The 19,911-nt window shown below is 42.3% G+C and overlaps 1 protein-coding gene across 2 annotated transcripts in view; it reads right to left on the bottom strand.

The window, feature by feature from the left end:
- kirrel3l (kirre like nephrin family adhesion molecule 3, like) overlaps window positions 1-19,911 on the bottom strand; it is a 41,633-nt gene that overhangs the window by 8,406 nt on the left and 13,316 nt on the right. For both annotated transcript variants that reach the window (XM_082179118.1, XM_082179119.1), the window contains exons 2-8: window positions 7,615-7,767; window positions 6,734-6,883; window positions 4,688-4,845; window positions 2,855-3,005; window positions 2,311-2,416; window positions 1,923-2,071; window positions 1,244-1,371 (exon numbers count right to left, since the gene is read on the bottom strand). In XM_082179118.1, coding sequence (XP_082035244.1) covers window positions 1,244-1,371; window positions 1,923-2,071; window positions 2,311-2,416; window positions 2,855-3,005; window positions 4,688-4,845; window positions 6,734-6,883; window positions 7,615-7,767 — 995 coding nt within the window. The remainder of the gene's footprint in view (window positions 1-1,243; window positions 1,372-1,922; window positions 2,072-2,310; window positions 2,417-2,854; window positions 3,006-4,687; window positions 4,846-6,733; window positions 6,884-7,614; window positions 7,768-19,911) is intronic.

Raw genomic sequence — 19,911 nt, 5'->3', positions numbered from 1 at the left:
TGATAGGGAAGATTGTGTAGACACACAGCATGATTTTTTTGTTCCAGACAGATCAAGCCATGGCCCTCAGAGATGGCCACATTAGCACCAGTCATCCATTTTGTAGTTTGTGGCTCACACAAGAGAAAGACCAATGCCACCAATACCAACGGGAAAGCATTGACTCCGCCTGTAATTTCGTCTGCAGCAATCTTAATTACTGTCTAAAGCGCTCCAGCCTGGGTCCTCTGAGTCAACCCACTGCTCTAATTAAACCTACGACAATGGCAGTGCAAAAATTTCCGGAGTGTGAGCAGATACTTGTGCTCCTTCGCCTCTAGTGCACACACTGTGGTCACTTGTTAGAAGCCATTGATCATTAGAGCACCCTCTTCCCCCTCCCCCCCTTCCCCTCTCGACGCCGCCAAACTGTGATTAATCCGTTTAGCACTCGCCTCGATTTTTCATTCGCCGGCACTCATCGAATTAGCCAATTAATCCATATCTTGTGGCGATGAAGTAAACGCTCTACTTGTGGATCAGATCGGCCCATACTCAGGAAGGGCAGGGTGGAGGGATGTAGTCATGGCAAAATTAACTGATTGCCTCATCAGAACCTTCTGGCTTTTCAGCCTTAGCCTCCCACTCTCTCTTTCCTTCCTCTCTCGCTTTTTGTTTGCTTTCTCAGGCTCTTTATGAAATCTGATTAAGCAGCAGCAGAGAAACACTTAGAGCCGAATAGGCTGATGCATTTCACACCCCTTCTGGAGCTAAACTTTCATTTTAGGCTAGCAATCATTTTATCCATTTGCCATATTCTTGTAAATGCACCGTAAACAGAAATGCCATCCATTAACCATCCAGCCATGAGCAGAAAATCATTTGCTATTTTCTGTACAGACAGGGGTTAAATTGGGATTTTGGAGGTGGGTGAAATCTGGTGTTGATTCTGGTGCCATAAACAATTAGATATGACTTGAACATTAATATATTTGTTAATGTAATGAACCTTTTTTGAGTTAATAACGTTCTAAATGGAGATGGAATATGTGTACTGGATCAAACAAAAACTGGGCTGGAGACACAAAGGATTGTCAAACAAAACAAAAGGTGTTCTGAATCATTACAACCCAATCATTCCATATCCTAATAGAAATCAAATTAAATCTAAAACTTGTAGAATGATTCAAACAGGATTGCTGTGGCAGTTGTTGAACAGATGGTATGCCATATTTAGAAAGAAGAAGAGAAGAGGTCACCATACCACACTGGATCCTTGTTTGGTCCAGGCCAGAGTGAGGGGAGGGTTGCCCGTCCACGAACACGTGAAAGCAGCATCCATCCCTATGTCCACTGTCTGGGGTTTTGGTTCTGTCAGCAACCTGGGACCAACTGCAAATGAAAGATGTGGATTCATATTGTGTTCTTTTACATTTCATTACAGTGTGTTTTTGTGTGCACAAAACAAGAATGAAGCCCATTACACTGTTCTCATCTTCAGTCTTATTAAGAGAAATATGCTAGAATACAAGTAGGAAATAAAGGTCATTTCAAGAAGAGATTGTGGGAGGTACGCATGTTTCTATATTTTTGAAGGAAAATATATGACTGTGTATTGTTTACCTCTTGTATATGAAAATGTATAATGAGGTTGATTATACCTAACACTGCTGTTAGACAGCTGAATGAAAATATATCTTATTTAACAGATACTTCATGTTTAAAACATCCACATGAAGACCAAAATATATGGCCCCCCCCCCAAAAAAGTTGGGTAGTTTATCTAGCACTTTTAATACAACAAACTCTACATCTCTAAAATACTTCTTTCTTTCTTTTTTCTGTAATTTGAGGGAAAAAAGACAGAAATAGAGATTTAAATGTCATTACACAGGCAGGCTGACCAATAGAGCTCTTTTTTTCTTTGGTAGAAAAGAACTTACATTGTACATCCACCAAGGTGCTGACATTAGTACTTCCTACTGAGTTGGACACCTCGCAGGAAACTGGGTCTGTGAAGTAAGAGTGATCTACGGTCACCTCGAGGCTGTCGCCATTGGCCTCTGAGATAGGAATCCCACCTTTGGACCATCTGTTTGAAACATGATGATGAAAATGTATTCATTTATAAGATTAACCATTAATCTTCTTAGTGATGTTGCTACCTTTACAATGAAAACTATTATTAACACCAAACATTGAAGCAACTGTGCACAAAGCATTTGATCTGTAATTTATATCCAATTTGGGGTTTACCCTCAAACCCAAATCTGATGGAGTGGATAATCTGGTATTATGCAGTGAGTCTGTTGTGATATTAAATGTGCTTACCTGTAACCTGTGATCTCAGGGTTGGCAGAGGCAGAGCAGATGAACAACACTTTTGCTCCCTCCATCACCGTCTGAGGCTGAACAGACAGAGTCACAGACGGAGGATCTGGAAGGAAACACGCAGGATTAGATTCACTGCAGCAATAGAGGCTTTACAAATCCTTCCCAATGACTTTACTGCCAAGCTCCAGGTGTGTAAATCTAAGTCACAATCCTTTTTTAAAATCCATTTCCCCGTCCAATTACACATATTTTTTTACCATAAAAAAAACCTGCTAATCTAGAGACAATTGCACAGTTCCTTGCAAACATATTCAAACCAATTCACACATTTAGAATCACTAATCTTATTCTGAAATATTGCTCTCCATTATATTTTTAACGTGACAAAACATGTTTTACATGCTAAACTTTTTCACTTTAGAACACTAAGGAGCCATTGTTGTTTTCAAGTATTCAGTATACAAATAAAAAAACATGTGGCCTCAACCTGCAAAATTAAAAGACTATTTAAAAAAAAAAAGAATATATAAATAATACTCACGCTGAACATTGATGGTAACCGAAGTTTGGCGACCTGCAGGGGCGGCTGGGTTTAGGACCCTGCAGGTGTAGGTACGTCCAGAATCGCTGTCCTCAGGCACCATGGGTAGCAAGCTAACCGCTGTTTCTCTCTTTCCATCCTCCATCAAAGTCTGAAAAGACAGTAATACAGTGTGAAAACAGTTAAAAAACTGAGACCGTATCAGTACTGGTGGAACAAATTGCTGTAGCTCTCTGAAAATAGAAGGCATCAATGAAATGTTCTGAAAAAAATGTCATGGCCAGCTCTTAACAAAACTAACTGTAATTTCTATTACGTGCGACAGCCTTTGAATAGAAATAAGAAGAGGCATTTGACAGACAGCATGGCTACTGAAATGTTATTTCGCCCTAATGGTCGGTGTACTTCAGATACAAAACACAGCTGTTTCTCTCATCTTGTTATCACTGTTAAAATCACACAGACATGATAATCCTAATCTAATTGTCCTATATTTCCTGATGCAAGTCCTAATTTAATAAGGAATTCCCATGATGCCAGTAATCCCATTTGAGCTCAAGTCTGTGCCAGCACTGTAGGTTGAGCATTGCAGAGAATTAAAGCTGCCATCAGTTTAGCGAGGCAGGTGTGCGTTTGTATTTTACAACGCTGCCGGGACCATTCTGCCGTTAGCTAATTTTCCCAAAGATCTGTCTATCAGCTCTTCCTGCTGCACATCATCTTCGGAATCTATTTATTGTGTGAATCAATACATTAAATCAATACACCTAAGTAGGGAGAGGTGTACAGTCTAGGTGAATTGCAGCCCGATGGAACTAGAAGACAGCCTTAATGGAGGATGAGGCGGAGTTTTAGATTTGGGACGTTTGGAGGGGGGAAAGACACAGTGCTGTACTGGGGCAGGAGCATTATGGGAAGACAGCTCCCTGGAGAGCCTGGGGCGAATCGATGGCAGGTCACACGCTTAACCTCCGACACGCTGAATGCATTTTCACGCTAGATCGAGTCACGATGCCGCCTGTCATCAGCCTTCCACTCACTGTCCTTTTATTATTGCTCATCTGCTCTCTCCAACTACTCTGTCTACCTTTTTCACATTCCTTCACTTTGTTCTTTGTGTCTTCATGTGGCTTTCCATTTCATTTTTTTTCTCCAGCTTAAATCAAAATGGCTTTGAGTTTTCTACCTCACTCTTAAACAAGCTTCTCCCGTGTTCATTTTTCCCTCATCTACTTTCAGAGTTTCATCTGTCCTTCTTTCTCTCTTGCTTTCCTCCTCTTCCCTCGATTCACTGCTCACTTTTCCCCCTTTAAACGTGTCATTTAGTGTCATTTAGCGTGGTCAGAGAGCATGACAAATGTGACACTTTCGCAGTTGCACCCGGTTCATGCTCCACCGCACTTCCCATTGTGTTTCGGCATTGTTGTGGCTGATTTCCCCTCCTCTCCCACCCTCTTCCTTTCTCCCTCTCTCTCTCTCTCTCTCTCTCTCTCTCTCTTTCCCTCTCTCCCTCCTTTGCTCTTTCTCTCTCAGCGGAAACTGTATCAAACGCTTATGCCTGTCTGAGCTTTGACATGCTCCAGTTATGCTCGAGTATTAGAGCAACAGCGAGAGTGAGAGAAAATAGAGGCACAAAAGGAGGCAGCTTGCGGTGGGGTGATGAGGATGAGACATACAGAGATTGAATTCGAGAGTTTTCGCAACTTTGCTTGTGCACTGTGAGATAGAATTAATGTGAAGGACAGGTAAGAGGCAGGACAGATATCCTAAGTTGTAATCAGCCATAGTGACTGTCATGCCTGTCAGTAAAGACTGATGTGTCCACAGCCTCACCTTTGAGTAGATGGCATCGTGCATTATCTCTCCATCTCGGTACCATGTTATTTCTGCGGCAGGTTTGGCTCCAGATGCCCGGCATGTCAGGTTATGAGGGGTGTGAGCTTTCAGTCGAACAACTGGCCCTCCTTCTACTACAGGATCTGAAGGTGGCACTGAAAAAAAAATTATAATAATTTATTTGGGAGAAAAAACATGAAGGGCATATTATACTTGCTTTCACCTGCCATTTAAAGCCATCACATGTGGGTATATGTCCTATATGGAAATTCATATACACTAGGGCTGGAATGTTTTTGAAATTCATATTTTGCTGGCAACCAACATGGTTAATCAACATAACAATGTTAAATTCACTTTTAAGTGTCCTAAAGACCAGTAGACTATTCAGTTCAATTCAACTCTATCAAAGATTGTTCAAAATGTAGTGTATTTTTAAACATGCATAAATCCATACCCTAACCTCTTCCTGACTGCAGTGCAGAAGCATTTAATTTAGCTGGTTTGACCTATACAGAACAGGCTGGTAAATGGACAGAGAGATTGAGAGAGATAGGCTCTCCCTGAAAAAGGTTAAGACAGTACTCATGCCCTTTTAACATGGCTGAGATTTGCTATTATGAGTCTATTTACAGGCACTCTGCCGCAGGCCCGTTTCATCTGAATTACTGATTTGTTCATTTGTTTGCATGCCTGTGTGCAAGCCTTAGGCAAATAGTGTCTGTCACCTTTGATGAAGGTGTCCATCTCGCAGTACGCACAGAAACGCGTGCAAAAAAAGAATCTTTCTGTGGTACACTCTTCCGTCTGTCCTGCTCCTTTTCTCTGAACCAATTTCTGTTTTTGTATCAGAATTGTCAGAGGTCTTTTCGCTGGTCTTGCCCAGGCGCTAATGGAATCCGTGTGCGAGGTGATTCTAATTTCCATGCGGATTCCCTCGACTGCACTCCTGCCGTTGACTTTTTTGACTCTGTTGGATTGCTTTGGTCTCATCCGGCTGCATTGATTTCCCCACATGCCCCTACATGCACGTACACACATGATCGCTCACATATACGTACACACACACCTCTTTCCCTTCATGCAGGAGCTGGCATATTCGCTACACTCTAGTCTGGGAATTCAAACAGCACGCCAAACATCGGCAGTGTGCACAAAGGCTATTGTTGTAGCCCTACTTTTCTTTGGTGAGTCTGTGTGGGTGTGCCAACTCTGTTCAATTAGAGACAGAATTCTTGTTATTTTGCAGTAACAAACTTGGGCTTTATCATTCTCATAGCACTAATTCTTTAACGTCCCATATTTTTAGCCCATGATATACTTATGCTGTGGGGGGAGATCTGTGTTTTTCAGATACTATACAACGCAGGTTTGTCCAAGTTGGGCCACCAGGTGTCAGCAACGCAGCACTGAGCTGAAATCCCCAGTGACCCCCCCACCCACCCCACACACACACTCCCTCAGTCTCCCCCCTCTACCCCTGTCGCTAAATGCCGGAGAGTATGTAGATCAATCATATTGCGTTAATGTAAAAGCAGCCCTGTGGTTGATGAATTCTGTGAGTCACTGTAGAATGTGCTAACTGTGCAGACTTTGACTTTTAACCATTCACGCAAGTCATTTGTGACTGCTGCAATCACATTTCCTTGGCCCTTCACTGTGTTAAGTGTCAGAAGGCTACCGAGAGAGGGGTTAAGAAACAGTGAGGAGGGGGTGGGACATTTTTTCAGGGTTTATGTTGACTTGGTTTGATAAAAAAAAAAAGAGTCCTGCTGTGGCGTGATTTAAAATTGTGAATAAAAAATGAAGGAATGACTTACGATTGCATGGGGGTGGGATCTCTGAAGTGTTTATGCGGAGCAGAGAAATTTGCAGTGTTACGAATTTGAGGCAGTATTTTAAATACTGTTAATGAAATTGGGGACTATGAGGAATGCTCTATTCCCCCCGCTTTTAATCAGTTGCAGAAGAGTTATATTGCAGTGGTTTCTTCTCACTCTCAATCACACTCACTCATATCTCACACACACACACAGTTCTTACCCAGCACCGTCAGTTTGGCTCTGTGTGATCGCAGCCCAGCCTGCGTGGCCTGACACTCGTAGACTGCATCATCGCCTAGCTCAGCTGAATCGATCACCAAGCTGTGCTCACCTGATAGCGGGTCTCCCACCAGAGAGTAACGTACCCAACCTGGTCAACACAAACAGCACTGTTAGAGATATGCACACACATATTGCCATCACAGGTAGGGCTAGTTTTGAGATCCAGTTCTATATGCATTAGCATCTTTGTGTCACTTGGTCAGCGGCAACATGTGAGATGCCTCGCTCATGCAGCCAGCATAGCACACAGAGATAGCCTTAACTGTCCAGGTTGCTAATTTCAAAGCTGCTGGGGAAATCATTTTAAATGTCAGTGCGTGACATGAGCGGTGATTGATTCTCCACCTCAGCCCGAGCAGACGGCTGAAATGATTAGACAAATTAAACGCTAGTTTGCATTAGCCGCAGTGTTTGTTTGCCTTCCCGTTTCTTCACTCAATAGAGCCTAGGAAGTAAGGCTGTGACATTACTCAAACACACATTCACTGCAGAGGAGGGATACTGCCCTTTGAAAAAGATGAAGATAAGAGGACACTAAGCCTTGGTAAATGGACTTCAATAAGCATTGTGTACCTCCTGGGGGAACAGCATCATTTCTGCCTTGCTACTTGCTCTAAATTTGGTTGACATATAGGAAACTGGGTTTCTAGCTAATTACAAACCAGTGCACCATTTAGAAACACCTTGAAAATTAATTACGTTGACTTTATTTTTTTCCTTTCCTTTCAACTCAATTTTTAAAAGTGACTCGATGAAAAGCACTGTTAAATGGAATGACTTTTAACCTCACTGTTCGTTTAGCTTTTGAACAACTCTTACCAGGTAGGTCTCGTTCACCACCTAATGCCAGGCCATCTTTGGTCCACTGCACCATGCCCCGATATCCCACAATCACACAGGGCAAGGTTACTGATTGGCCAGCAACAACTACTTGGTCCTGGGGCTGCTGGGAGAAGTAGGCTGCTTGAGACACTGCAGAAGAAGAAGGGGAAAAAAGAAAAAAAAATGTGGTTTGTTGTTTGATATTGCAAAATATGTATAATAAGCACGCCATATTCCATTATCTTCTTTGACTTGTTCTTGAAAGCAACACCATAATTGTGAGTGCTGCCACCTAGTGGACCCTGCTGTTAATTAAATTGATATCACACATTGTAAAACTGAAGCATCCTTAAGACTTCATAGCAGTAAACAAATTCACTGATGGGCTTCAATCTATCACATCCTGTTTGCAACTTTTTTTGGTTAAAAATGCATGCCCATTGCATTTATTCTCTTCCAGTCATATTGAATTTTCTTTAAATGCAGAAGTGGCACCTTTCTTTGCATCAGTCTGCCTACAAGGCTGGCTCTCTGAAATAGACCAGTAGCTAGTTGGATTACCATGGTAAACTACAGTAAGACTCTCCCTCCTAATGCTGAAGCCTATCTGTCATTTTGCTCTAACCAGTCCACTTTCAGGTCAGTGATTTTGTACAGGGAGAGAGATGGGAAAGCGCAGAACACATTAGTGCGATAGTATATTAGCGCTGAATCAGCAAGAGCCATTCCAGCTCGCATTCACCATCTCTCTGCAGCTGGTAATACTCTTCCAGTTACACAATGAAACACAATTTTCCTTGCAGTACCCATGCACTGGGCTCTAGGAACATATTACTCTTTTACACTGATCTAAAACCATTTTGCCTACCCAACACACTCTTTTAATTGAAGTTTCACGACTGGTCACACACTGTGCTAGTTTTTTTTAAGGCCAGTGAGTGGCAACTGATTGATGCAGAAAAGACTAATATTGCATCATCTTCCGGTTGGAAGGAAAAAGACACAGTCCATAACACATTTTATAACAGTTTGATATTCTGAACTTGGCAAGGGGTCTAGGCGTCAGCTGGTCATGACTTATTTAACTCTTTCCTATGCCCATATGGCAACCTGCATAGAATGACATGGAAAGCAATGCCCCGTTGAGCCAGAGAATCTGTTACTTCTTCCCAGGGTGGGGGAAGTGCTGTTTTTTAGTAAAATTGTTGGTTAAACAATCAAAGGAGCTTTCAGCGTCCCATGAGAGCCATCCGTCGTGGGCTAAGAAAGGCACCTGCCACCGCACTGCCTTCCCTCTATTTTGGCTTTGCTGCTATCTTTCTTTATCCTTTTTAAACACTTTTTACTCTGTTTTTCCTGCCTGATTTGCATATAAGCTCTCAAGATAAATGTGTCCAGACTAAACAACAAACATCCATCTCTCTCTCACTATTCCAATCACTTTTATATACACACATGGTCTTCTTACACACATTTATGTGTTTCTCCATTGCAAGAGCTTTATGATTGGATCTGGTGCATCATGAGCCCTCTTGAAAGTAGAAAGATGGCAACCAGCCAGAAGTAACTAATCCATTCACATGAGATTTTAGAAAGGGCGAGGGAAGAAAGAGCACAATTTGATGGAGGTTTTAGAAGGGGAGGGCTGTTACTGGTTCTTCAAAAAGAAAAGGACCGTCCCCCGATTTTTTCTGCCTTTCCTTTTCTTTGCCCTTTTATTTCTGTGTGGTTAAATAGGAGAATAGCGTGCCAGTGGTGGATAAAGAGGGGTCTATTCAGCTGGTGCTAAACCCCTCTGAAACTTCTCTCTTTGGGCCAGGGGTGTTTAAACAGACAGGGTAGGGGGCCCCACCCCAGGGGGGCCAGCAAGATGGTGAAAGGAGGGCAACATACGGTGGCCAGAAACACACTATTGTCCCCTTGTCCCTTGGTTTTAATAGGCCTCTTCATTTCCAATCAATCCTGCTAAATGCAAGTTTAATAGCTTTTCAATAGCGGCTTTTCCCCCCCTGAGGGAGCCCAGGATTTTCTTTCTCCTCCATCCTCTCTCACTCTCTGTTGTTCTCACTCTCTCTCTCTCACTTCATCATTCTCACTGCATTTCTTTGAGCTGAAAAGGGGCTTCCGAGCTTGGCTGACAGAGTTTGGTCAAGACTCAATTATCCACTCCATCAAGGGGTGCAGCAAAGACCATCCACCCCCTAACCTCCTACACAACCCCACACCAGTATTCTCTCTCAAAAACATAAGCTTTCTTTCCCTCCAAGGCAAAGGCCAGTGCAGATTTCAGGTATTTTCTAACTTGCTTTTTTCTCCCACTAGTGCTGACAGTCCTCTTTTCTTCTCTTGAGGATGGACAGGAAAAGAAATAGCAATAAAATGGAAGTATGCTTACTCTACTCCTTGTCTTTTTCTTGTACTGCACCAGCCTTTTACTGGACAGACACATTAAATAGTAGGTAAAAACTCAAATCAAAATAGCCATTTCAAAATGTAAATAAATATAAGGGAAAACCATGCATCATGCCTGACTCTGCCACCTACTACCTGCTACCCTAATATCACCCTGTATCCCACAAGTTCCCATTCCCTTGGGAACTGTTACTGAGAGGAGGATACCAAATGCTCAGAACTAGTGGTGTCTCTTCCAAAGATCTACCTAGTTTTTTACATCATGATTAAATTAGCTAAATATGAGATCAAAAGTGCTAAATATGACTCTTTTGTCAAAAACAAAACTCTTCTTGACATTATTATTAGCGGCAGTATTTCTAAGCCAAGACTTTAAGTGTATGTTCATATAGAATTGTTCTTTTTTTTTGTACACTTCTGCCATCCCTGGAGCGCCACTTTTATGAGATATTGAGTCTTTTTACAGATACTGTAATTGTGTTGTGCTTCTGGGATTCTCCTTTTTGCATCAGGTACTGGATGAACATCGATTGCAATTAAAGAATCTTGCCCCAGCATCTAAATGTTTACGAGCGGTGATAATTCATCAGGATGAGCCGATGTTTAAGGGCTTTTGTACATTCAATAGTTCCTCTTTAGACCCCTTACTGAGTTGTGTCTCTGTGCATGTCTTTAATCACTCTCTCACACACAAGACATTCACAGCTTGCATTCAGGCCCATTTACAAGTTATGCACCTGTATCAATGCACGCACTTGGCCTTATGAGCAAAACCAAAAGCATATTTATTACCCTTGCAATGCATGTAGACATTCACACACACAAACCCACACATATAACGAAATGAGTTCACACCACGGGAGTGATTCAGTGCTCTCCAAATCTTGCTCCAAGAGAAGCTCAACAAAATATCACATCTGGTTAATGAGTCATTTCAAATTGGAATAATTCCTCCTTGCTGAATTAGCCAATTCTTTAACGGCATGTTAGCGGCTTAATTACATGAGTTCATTCCTGACAGAGAAGAGAGGGATGAAAGCAGGAAAAGACGAATAAAAAGGAGGAGGTGTTGAGATGAAGAGAAGCAATCGTTGGAGAGAATTGAACATTTTTATAGGTGGACCATTTTGAGGATTTCTAAGCTGGTCCTGCTTAGAATGCACTCATGGAAAGAACAAAAACGGATTTTACATTAACAAAAGTTCATATATAAAATATAAAACAGGATAATAAATATGGTACTCACATGAGCAGGTCAGACAAAAGGCTTGGTATTAACATGGCTGTCTGGCTCGTGCAATGTCATTACAAGGTACCATAACAAATAAAGAGGTGCGTGGGATAAGACAGAGAAAGCCGTCTCTAAAACCTACGTTGTGATTTGCTCCACAGTGTGTGGCATCTGTGTGTGCCTGTGTGTTTACGCGTTCCCCCTTCCCCTAGTAACAAGGTCATAACACACTTGGCCTGATACACTTTAATCCGGATTTTTTTCAAAATGGAATATCATTTCACGGCACTGGATGGAAGCAGAGAGGAGTGTGTGTTCATGTGGTGGCGTAAATAGGGCAGGCGTACTGTGGGGATTGTGGCTCACATTTAGTTGCTACTTTGACACAGTGACTTTGTCTTTTTTTGTCACATGTTAAGTGCAACTGCAGCTGTGCCTGACTTGATCATGACATATTAAAGAGCTTTGCTTTTTTCTCTCACTCTCCCCTAGTTTCTCCAGGCTGTTTTTAGAGCCCAGGATGTGTCTGAGGAGAGAGCTATGCACTCTGCCTCACTGGGACGAACGGACAAACAGATGTTAGCAATGATCCCTCTCTGGTCTACCCTCACTAGGGACAGCGGGGAGTCTTGATGGTATTAGCGAAAGTCTATGTTTGTGTGTGTGTGGCACTTGGTTTCGCCCCTGGCACAGTTGCAGATAAATCAGAATATTTATCCCATGTCAAGCCATATTTAGCCCTCCCTCAACCTCTTCACTGTTTGTTCTGACAACCCTGATTATAAACAGTGAATATGTTGTAGGAGGGTAATACAGCTCACATGGATTCATGATCATGCTAAAAAATTGATATAGATAGATAGATAGATAGATAGATAGATAGATAGATAGTTCAACAAATGCATGAGACACATTTGACTACAGATGTTATATCTCAATACAATTAATTCCATTTTCCTGTCCTGTAAATAATTTAAAAGCCACAAAACAAAACAAAACAAAACCTGCTCTTCTATTAAGTGCAAACACCACCTTCAGCATTGTGCTCATGACTTGTCCAGAGGACAGATTGGAATACAAGACAAAAAAGGTAAAGGCATGGATGAGTGCAGAGGAAAAAGAGAAAACTAGTGTGAAAAAGTAACTTGCTGGAAATAAACAGGGCTGGCTAAGAGCGATCCATTGTGCCTGCTTCAGATAAGGCCACTAAACCCAAGCTGGAAAGAGCTGAGCTCCATTCTGCGCCATGGAATTATCCTTTTGTTTGGTGTGGGTAGACTCTCTATTGTTTCATTCTCATTGTGGAGGGTGAGTGTGTTTGTGTGCGTGTGTGTGAAATAGTTTACGCAGATGTGAAGATGTGTGAAACCAAAGTCCCTGTAACATTCTCTAGGCTGCATCTCGAAAAGTATCCCGTGTAAACATAGCCGTCTCCTCTACCTAATGTCCAAACAAACTGAGCCAAGAGCCACTGGTATTTGTTTCTGCGGTTTCAGAACCTGCCACAATTCATTCCTTTCTCTTCTCCTTCGTTCTAGCCTTCCTATTTGCCTGGTCTCATCTTCTGCACCTTATCTACTGCCTAACATTCCAGTCGCATCTTTCTCCCCCTTTCCTTTTTCACTTTCAGTGTTGTTTTCGGTCTAAATTGCAGCCTAACAGCTTTTTAAGAGCTGTTTGCAGGGGTTTAATCCTCCTAGCCTCTTATTCAGTCTGCAGTCTATTGTAAGCATCCTGGCACAGTACGAGACCCTTTTCAGGACGACCATACAGCTCATCCATCCATCACACCTTCTTCCTCTGTCCTTCCCTCTCTTTTTCTAGCCCCTCCAATCCCTTTAGTAAACCCCCACTTTCTCTTTTCCCTCCATCCCTCTCTCTTTTCTCCTGTCAGCCAGGCCTGATCCCCGGCATCAATGCTGAGCAGGGCCCTTTTCACAGTTACATAAGGTGTGACAAATTGTTGATTTGCCTTCTCCATGCCTGTTTCTGCTCCTCTCTCCGCATTCCAGACACCCTGTCCCTTGCTCGCACCCTCCCTATCCCTGCCCTTTCTCTATTTATCAGCATGAAAATTGCAGGGGTTCAAGTCAGCCTGTCGACAGAGAGAGTGAAACAGGGATGATGGGGGGTCTGCAGCGGCAAGAGAAACTGAGAATAGGACATAAGAGCTTCCAGCAGGGGTGGAGAAGGGAAGAACAAGCTTCTGACAGAAAGAGGACTCAAACAAGCCTATGCTTTTCAGAGGGAATGAAGGAAATCTATAATCAAGCTTCTCACCCTGCAGTTATTTCTCACTCTGTCTTATTCTCTTGTTAGTGGTGTTTGCTAAGGTGCTTGCAGAATTTTTCATACTTAGGGTTAAGGAATTGAACAAACCCCTAACCTGAAGTATTAAACCGACTATGGACATGAATGATTTATATTTACATTTATTCATTTTGTAGATGATTTTATTCAAAGCAAAGTGATTCCTTGAATCATGTGCCTTGTTGAGGATTGTTGTGCTATTACTTTTCTTAATCTTGGCCTGAAAACAGCGGTAACAATGACCACATTGTCAGATTGCGTCAACCCTGCTAGGTCACATAAGAAGTCCGATAGCTAAATCTTGAAATGAGAATGATACTGAAATATGCGTATGTATGTGTGTGTGCCGCTCAGGACCTCTGCATGCAGCAGAGGCTTTATCTGTCACACACTCCTCTATGCTGTGCAGCATCTCTGGTGAGCGTCAGAACTTTTCCAAGTGTCATTATTCCAGCGTTCCCATTCTCACTCCCCCACTTCAGAGTCTAAGAACTCTTCTACTCACAGACGGAAAGCTCTCCGTTAGGAACACAAGACGCTGGGAGGAAAAAAAACTAGAGAGGGAAGGAAGAGGGGGAGGATGAGATTGTCTCTACACATCAGCCAACTGTCTTGACAAGATGTTGATTGAGCCAGTCTTGTCATTTCATTCCTGCAGGTCTCCTGGTATTTTCTGGAGATGGTTATTGCTGCTTCTCTTCCTTCTCTCTCTGTCTACACTTTATCTACTTTTCATGGAGCCTTTGTCTAATTCTCTCTCTCTCCTATACAGCATGCAACAATCTCTCTTTATCTCTCTCCTACTTGTTCTCTGTTGCTTGGTGTACAGTATGATCTAAGATCTAGAATGCTTTTAAATCATTAGCGTTGTGAGCTCTTTGCATAAATGTGTGGGTTGCTGTATGCACCAACACCCCCACAGTAATGGAAACATCTACAATTGGTACGCCTCCGATGGGCCTAATTCACTGTGGGGAAAATAAATAAATACAATAAAGATAAATTAATAAATAAATAAACAGCGCTTTTATATGCACTCTCATTTCATTCCTCTGGCTGCGAAGTCCGGGTAAACAACACTGAGAAAAAGCAACACTGTAAATATGGCAAGATGATTAAAAATCCATAAAGTCAATGAAAAGATCACTTTTAAACGTGCCCCCCTTATTTGTCTTTGTTGATCACTCTGCCCTGCACTCACTTTCAAAAGGCAAATGAAATGAAAACTAAGAAATCTAGCACTTATACTGAGCTATTGGGATGCTAGGCTCAATGCCCTGGGGTGTCAATTAATTTAGTCTGGGGATTTGTGGCCTATACTTCCTAATTGAGCCCAGTGGAGGCCCCTGTGGCTCTCTGTGATAGGAGGAAGTGCGTTCTATAATTAATATGTTTTTTTTATTTTTTCATACTGTCTTTATTATTATTATTCTTTAATGAGGAAGTGATGTTGTAAATGTATGCATCTCATTAGAGCAAAGAGGTCCATGCACTTTATTGGTCTAAATGCGGAGAGGAAAGGGAAAATAGCTGTAACCTCAGTTGTTAGTGGCATATTGAAGTCTCTGCATGCATGGGATTATGCGTGTTGGAAAATAAAGAGAGATGGGTTCAATGAATACCTTGTTAGGGTTGTTCAATGTGTGTGCTTTTTTTACTGCTTGGAGGTTAATGTGGCGCTGGCAATTCTATTGAAGCTTTCTCTAATTTGATGTTTTTTCCTCTCTCCTCGAAAGAGAGTCTGACCATGGTTAAGGGTTGTTTTTGAAGACCACCAGTTTGTTTGATGTACAAGAGATTTAATTTCTGTTCCATTAGAATTTCCCTTTTCCATTAGAATTTTCTCATCCTGCCTGTTATGCTTTGTTTCTTTCGACACCTATGTGGCGGTGACTTCTATCCGCATCACGTAATAGTATACAATTAAACAAACAGCTCCTTCATCTCTCTAGGAAGGGTGGCATCAGCTGAAACAATGAGCCGCCTCTTCGCCGTTGAAAGAGCTGACCCATGCTCACGGACGGCCTTCAAATCCACCGTGATTAATTGATGTCTTTGGTTTTCACAGTGACCACATTTTGCATTTCCTTCCTCTATCAAGTTAAGGTGGTTGGAAATTGGGTAGTTTAATTAAAGGCCGTACTGTCTTGTTCATCAGATTAGCCTGGTCTCAAAAGTGTTCTTTTAACATGACTGATGACTAAAACCCTCCAGAACAAAAAATTATGGCTTGGCAAAGGAGGATAGAAAAAGGATTGAAAAAATCTTACCTGCCGACCTCAATACATCCTGGCTTGCTTAGCGCAAAAGAAGAGAGGGAGGGGAGGGAGGGAAGAAGGGAAGAAAAAAAGTAATTTCCTGAAACTCCATTTCTTTGGTGGTGATTAGCAAAGAAGCGTAATTAGGCTGAAATGTGAAGTCAGGATTTTTTTTTTTTTTTTTTTTTTGTCTTTACGGATTGAACCACTTCCTCTGGAAAAATCTGGCCCTGATTAATGAATGAATGATTAATGAGGGAACTAATAAATCAATTAATTATTAACCAAGCACTCTGAACAAGAGAAAAGGGAGGATGAGTAGTTGGAAGAGAGTGTGAAGGGAGCGTTGTAATGGAAGCCACACACACATCGTCTGAAGAACCTTTAGCTGGACATAACTGTGGATTCCAGACAACAAGTGTTAGTTTTAGCCAAAAATGTGACATACTCACATTCGTTTTTACTGATTTGTGACATCGTGTTACAACAAGACAACAAGTTGTAACCCTGAAGCACAGAGGTGGCAAATCTTCTTTCCCCACTTCATCCCTCCTTCCAACTTCCTACACCCTCCCCACTTAACTAGGACACTCTATCAATCTTTGATAATACTTGGCGTGGGCTGTGGCTGCGAAACCAGCGACGGGAGAGTTGAGGCAACACAGCATGGCGTGATGTATGAAATGTGGGCCGTGCCAGTAACAATGATATACTGTAGCGTTTTCCAGTCAAGTTTGACCTTTTTTCCTCCGCTGATATTAATCGCTGCAGCGCCAGAATACATGCCTGATCTATTTCTCCCCCAGGAACCCTGTGCACTTTACAGTGCCGCTCTGGCCTCTCCATGTCTTTGCTAAGCTTTCTTTATCTCACTTCCTTCTTTCTTTCGCTAAGACTACCCCCTGTTGAAACGCACCTCACCAGGATGCGCCACCTAACTGTTATTTTATGATTGGATAGGTTTGTTGTGGCCTTTTAAAAAATGTGACATGCCCCTGTAAACCTTCAACTCCCCCGTGCACAAGACCCAGCTTAAACTTAAGAGAACTTGCTTTAAGATAGCCAGAGATATAGATCTCTATGCTTTGGCTGTGGCATTATTAACTGAGCATCTGAGCAAAAGGAATAGACACCGAGCTTTTGAAGAGAGTCTCCTGGGGGCTTTGGAACTGGGCAACCTACAGAAGAACTCGGGGAAAAAAGGGAAGGAGCCTCAAGGCTGTTTGGCAGGATTGTTCCTAGTTAATGTGATGGAAAATGCCAAGTCCCTCTCATGCTCTCTCTTTCTCCTTCTTTCTCTGTCCTCCTCCTTTTCACTACCTTCTTGTTGACTGGTGCTATGCTGCCAGTGTGGAATTGCAGATTTCCCCAGTCTCAATTGAGTGAAAAGGGCTTTGTCCTTCCATTTGGGGAGGATCATTGACCAGAGCTTGGGACATATGGTCCCTGTGTGCTGGTCCCTGCCTAGCATTGCTGAAGAATGTAGTGGGAGGGACACTTGACCTCCCACTCTTCATTTAACACCTAGAATGCCTAACCCAGCTAGTGGCGTGATGAACTTAAACACTTCATTGTGTGCTTTTCTTTCGTTAGGGATTTTTTTCCCTCCTGTCATCAGCTCTAAAAGTTAACTGACCATGGGAGGAGTGCTGATAGCGGTGGGCGGGAAGAAATACACAGAAGGACAGATGTGGATGTTTTCACAAATTCTCCTGCTAATAACCCACCCACATGTGTTGCGCCAGCCATGCACCAACGCTCTATTCTTCCTAGCCTTAAACTCTGTTTACACCTGATATTAAGATCCATTTGGGGGATCCTATCACAAGTGGTGAGCTGAGACACATTGCTGTCTACACCTGGTGATAACTTACATCCAAAATACAAAGAGAAACAAAAGAAAGTTGTGGATAGATCATCAGTCAGATATATTTTTTCAAAGCCAAATCTCAAAATGTTTTTGGATCCCATTTACACCTCTATTTAGCACTGTCCTGTTTCAAACGGATCCCCCAAAGGGGATGCTAATGCCAGGTAAACTGGGCCTTACATTTTCTCTCGCTTCGTCGTTCACTCTTTATCTATTCTAAAACAACTCGCACCATTTCTTATTTTGGATACGCACTCCTTATTCTTTTATGTTTTAACACATACAAACACACACTCTGTTTGTCTGGACAGTTAAGCAGACAGCAGTAATAGATGGACGCTGTCTGGTTGTGGCAGTATCTCTAATGCCCAGGCCCATATTGGAATGTCTCAGCGTGTTTTCCTGTGATAAGGCTTTTAATTAAGTGTCTAACAAGGACGTCTGGGGGTGTCCATCGAAGGGACATGGCCACCTGTGTACAAGACCATTATCCAGAGAGACAGAGGGAGAGAAAGAGAAGAAAGAGTCTGTGTGTGAGAGAGAACGAAAGATAGGCAAAAGAAGAGAAATTCAGAGAGAGATGAACAAAGCCACACACATACATACTGACTTTCCACTCTGTAGGAATCTAATTCCCTGTACGTTCATGATTAGGACACCAACAGATCCAAATCATGATTTAAGCACCAGATGCCATGACCACTTACATAAACAAAGCTTTATTAGCAGATAAGGGTCAGTTTTTGGGCTACTTCAGAGGCTGGTAAACAAGTGAGGTATGTGTCCTTAATTCATTACTCCTGTTCTGGAGTACTGTAAGACAAGTACTTTTTTTTGTTAAAATTACACTTATGGCAGTCATTGTTGGTGTGGCCACTTTGGTCCCTGTGCCCCCTCACTTCTGGTTGAACAACCAAATTCAAATATTCAAACTACAATTTGTATTATGATTTCTGAAACTAGTGTAAATTTAAGCCAGTTCTATGATAGTTTCACAGGTTCCCCAAGGACTGGCTCCAGCATCAGCACCATTTCAGGTACAAAAGGGTACATAAGGTGTCGCTATCGATCATTACAACATCTAGATAATCTGGAGATTGCTTGCCTGCAGCTCGGCAGTGTTCCAATGACGTCTTTACAGGATATGGGTTTGGATCTTAGGAAGCTCAAATCAATTTCTATAGATTCTGATCTTTTTTTTTCTTTTTTTTTTAAGAAAATAATAATTTAGCTCTTGGAGACTGAATGAAATCGAAAAAGAAAGGGTGTCACCCCAAAAGAGATGAAGGTAGAGATAAATAGAGGGGGAAAAATTTTGATCTGAAAATGTGAATGAATGCATACTCCTAATAACCTATTATAATTCAACAGACATAAAATTGTTTTTTCAATTGTCCCTGATGAATAACTTCAATGATCTTTGGGGTTTTTCTGCTTTTTGCTGGCCAATCTGTTCCACCTCCTCTTGTCCACTCTTATCCCCCCATCCAAATAAACCACTCAATCTTACTTCTTTAGGGAGGCCTCCTTTAAATCTTAATTAAAACCAACTCCAAAAGCCCATCTCCTCCCAGGGGCAAGCTTGAAATCAGCTTAGAACAATCAAGCTTACGGATTAGGTTCCATGGGAAATGAGGAAAAGAAAAGGAAAGAGAGAGACACAACACAAGAATAGGAAGATGAGGTAAAAGAGTCCCCCCCCCCCCCCCCCCCCCCCCCCTCTCAGGCTAGCGACTAGAGTCCAGTCTTGACCTATCGACCCCACTTTCTTGCAAGATTAAGCTGCTAGCACTGCTCCTAAGGTAAACATAGGTTAGGAACAATGGCCACCAGGCGAGATCCTTATTGGATTTTAATTAAGTGCCAGAAGAAAGTGTTAAAAAGGACAATGGGACGCAGAGGGGCTCCAGTGTTCACAAACCCATACAGCACATTTCTCATGCTTCACATTTTTTCATGCACTTTTTCTTTTTTGTGTGACCCTTGCTCCAACTACCCACCTTTTCTTTTTCAGACAAAAAAAAAAGCTCCTTAGACTGTTTGCCCGCTCGTTCACATTGTGAGAACAACAAACAGGTCTTCACTCCCGCTCCTTAGAGAACTATTCGTCACCCGCCTCGTTTCACCACGATCCCAGGTTATCGCTCTTGGGCTCCCTCTCTCTCTTAACAAGGTGAAACGAAACTCGGTCCCCTGAGGAGGCAGTGCCAGTG

This window comes from Leuciscus leuciscus (genome assembly GCF_965113295.1).
Source record: "Leuciscus leuciscus genome assembly, chromosome: 9".
NCBI lineage: Eukaryota > Metazoa > Chordata > Actinopteri > Cypriniformes > Leuciscidae > Leuciscus > Leuciscus leuciscus.
The sequence above is the reverse complement of the archived record's forward strand: the minus strand, read 5'-3'. Positions and strand labels throughout refer to the sequence as shown.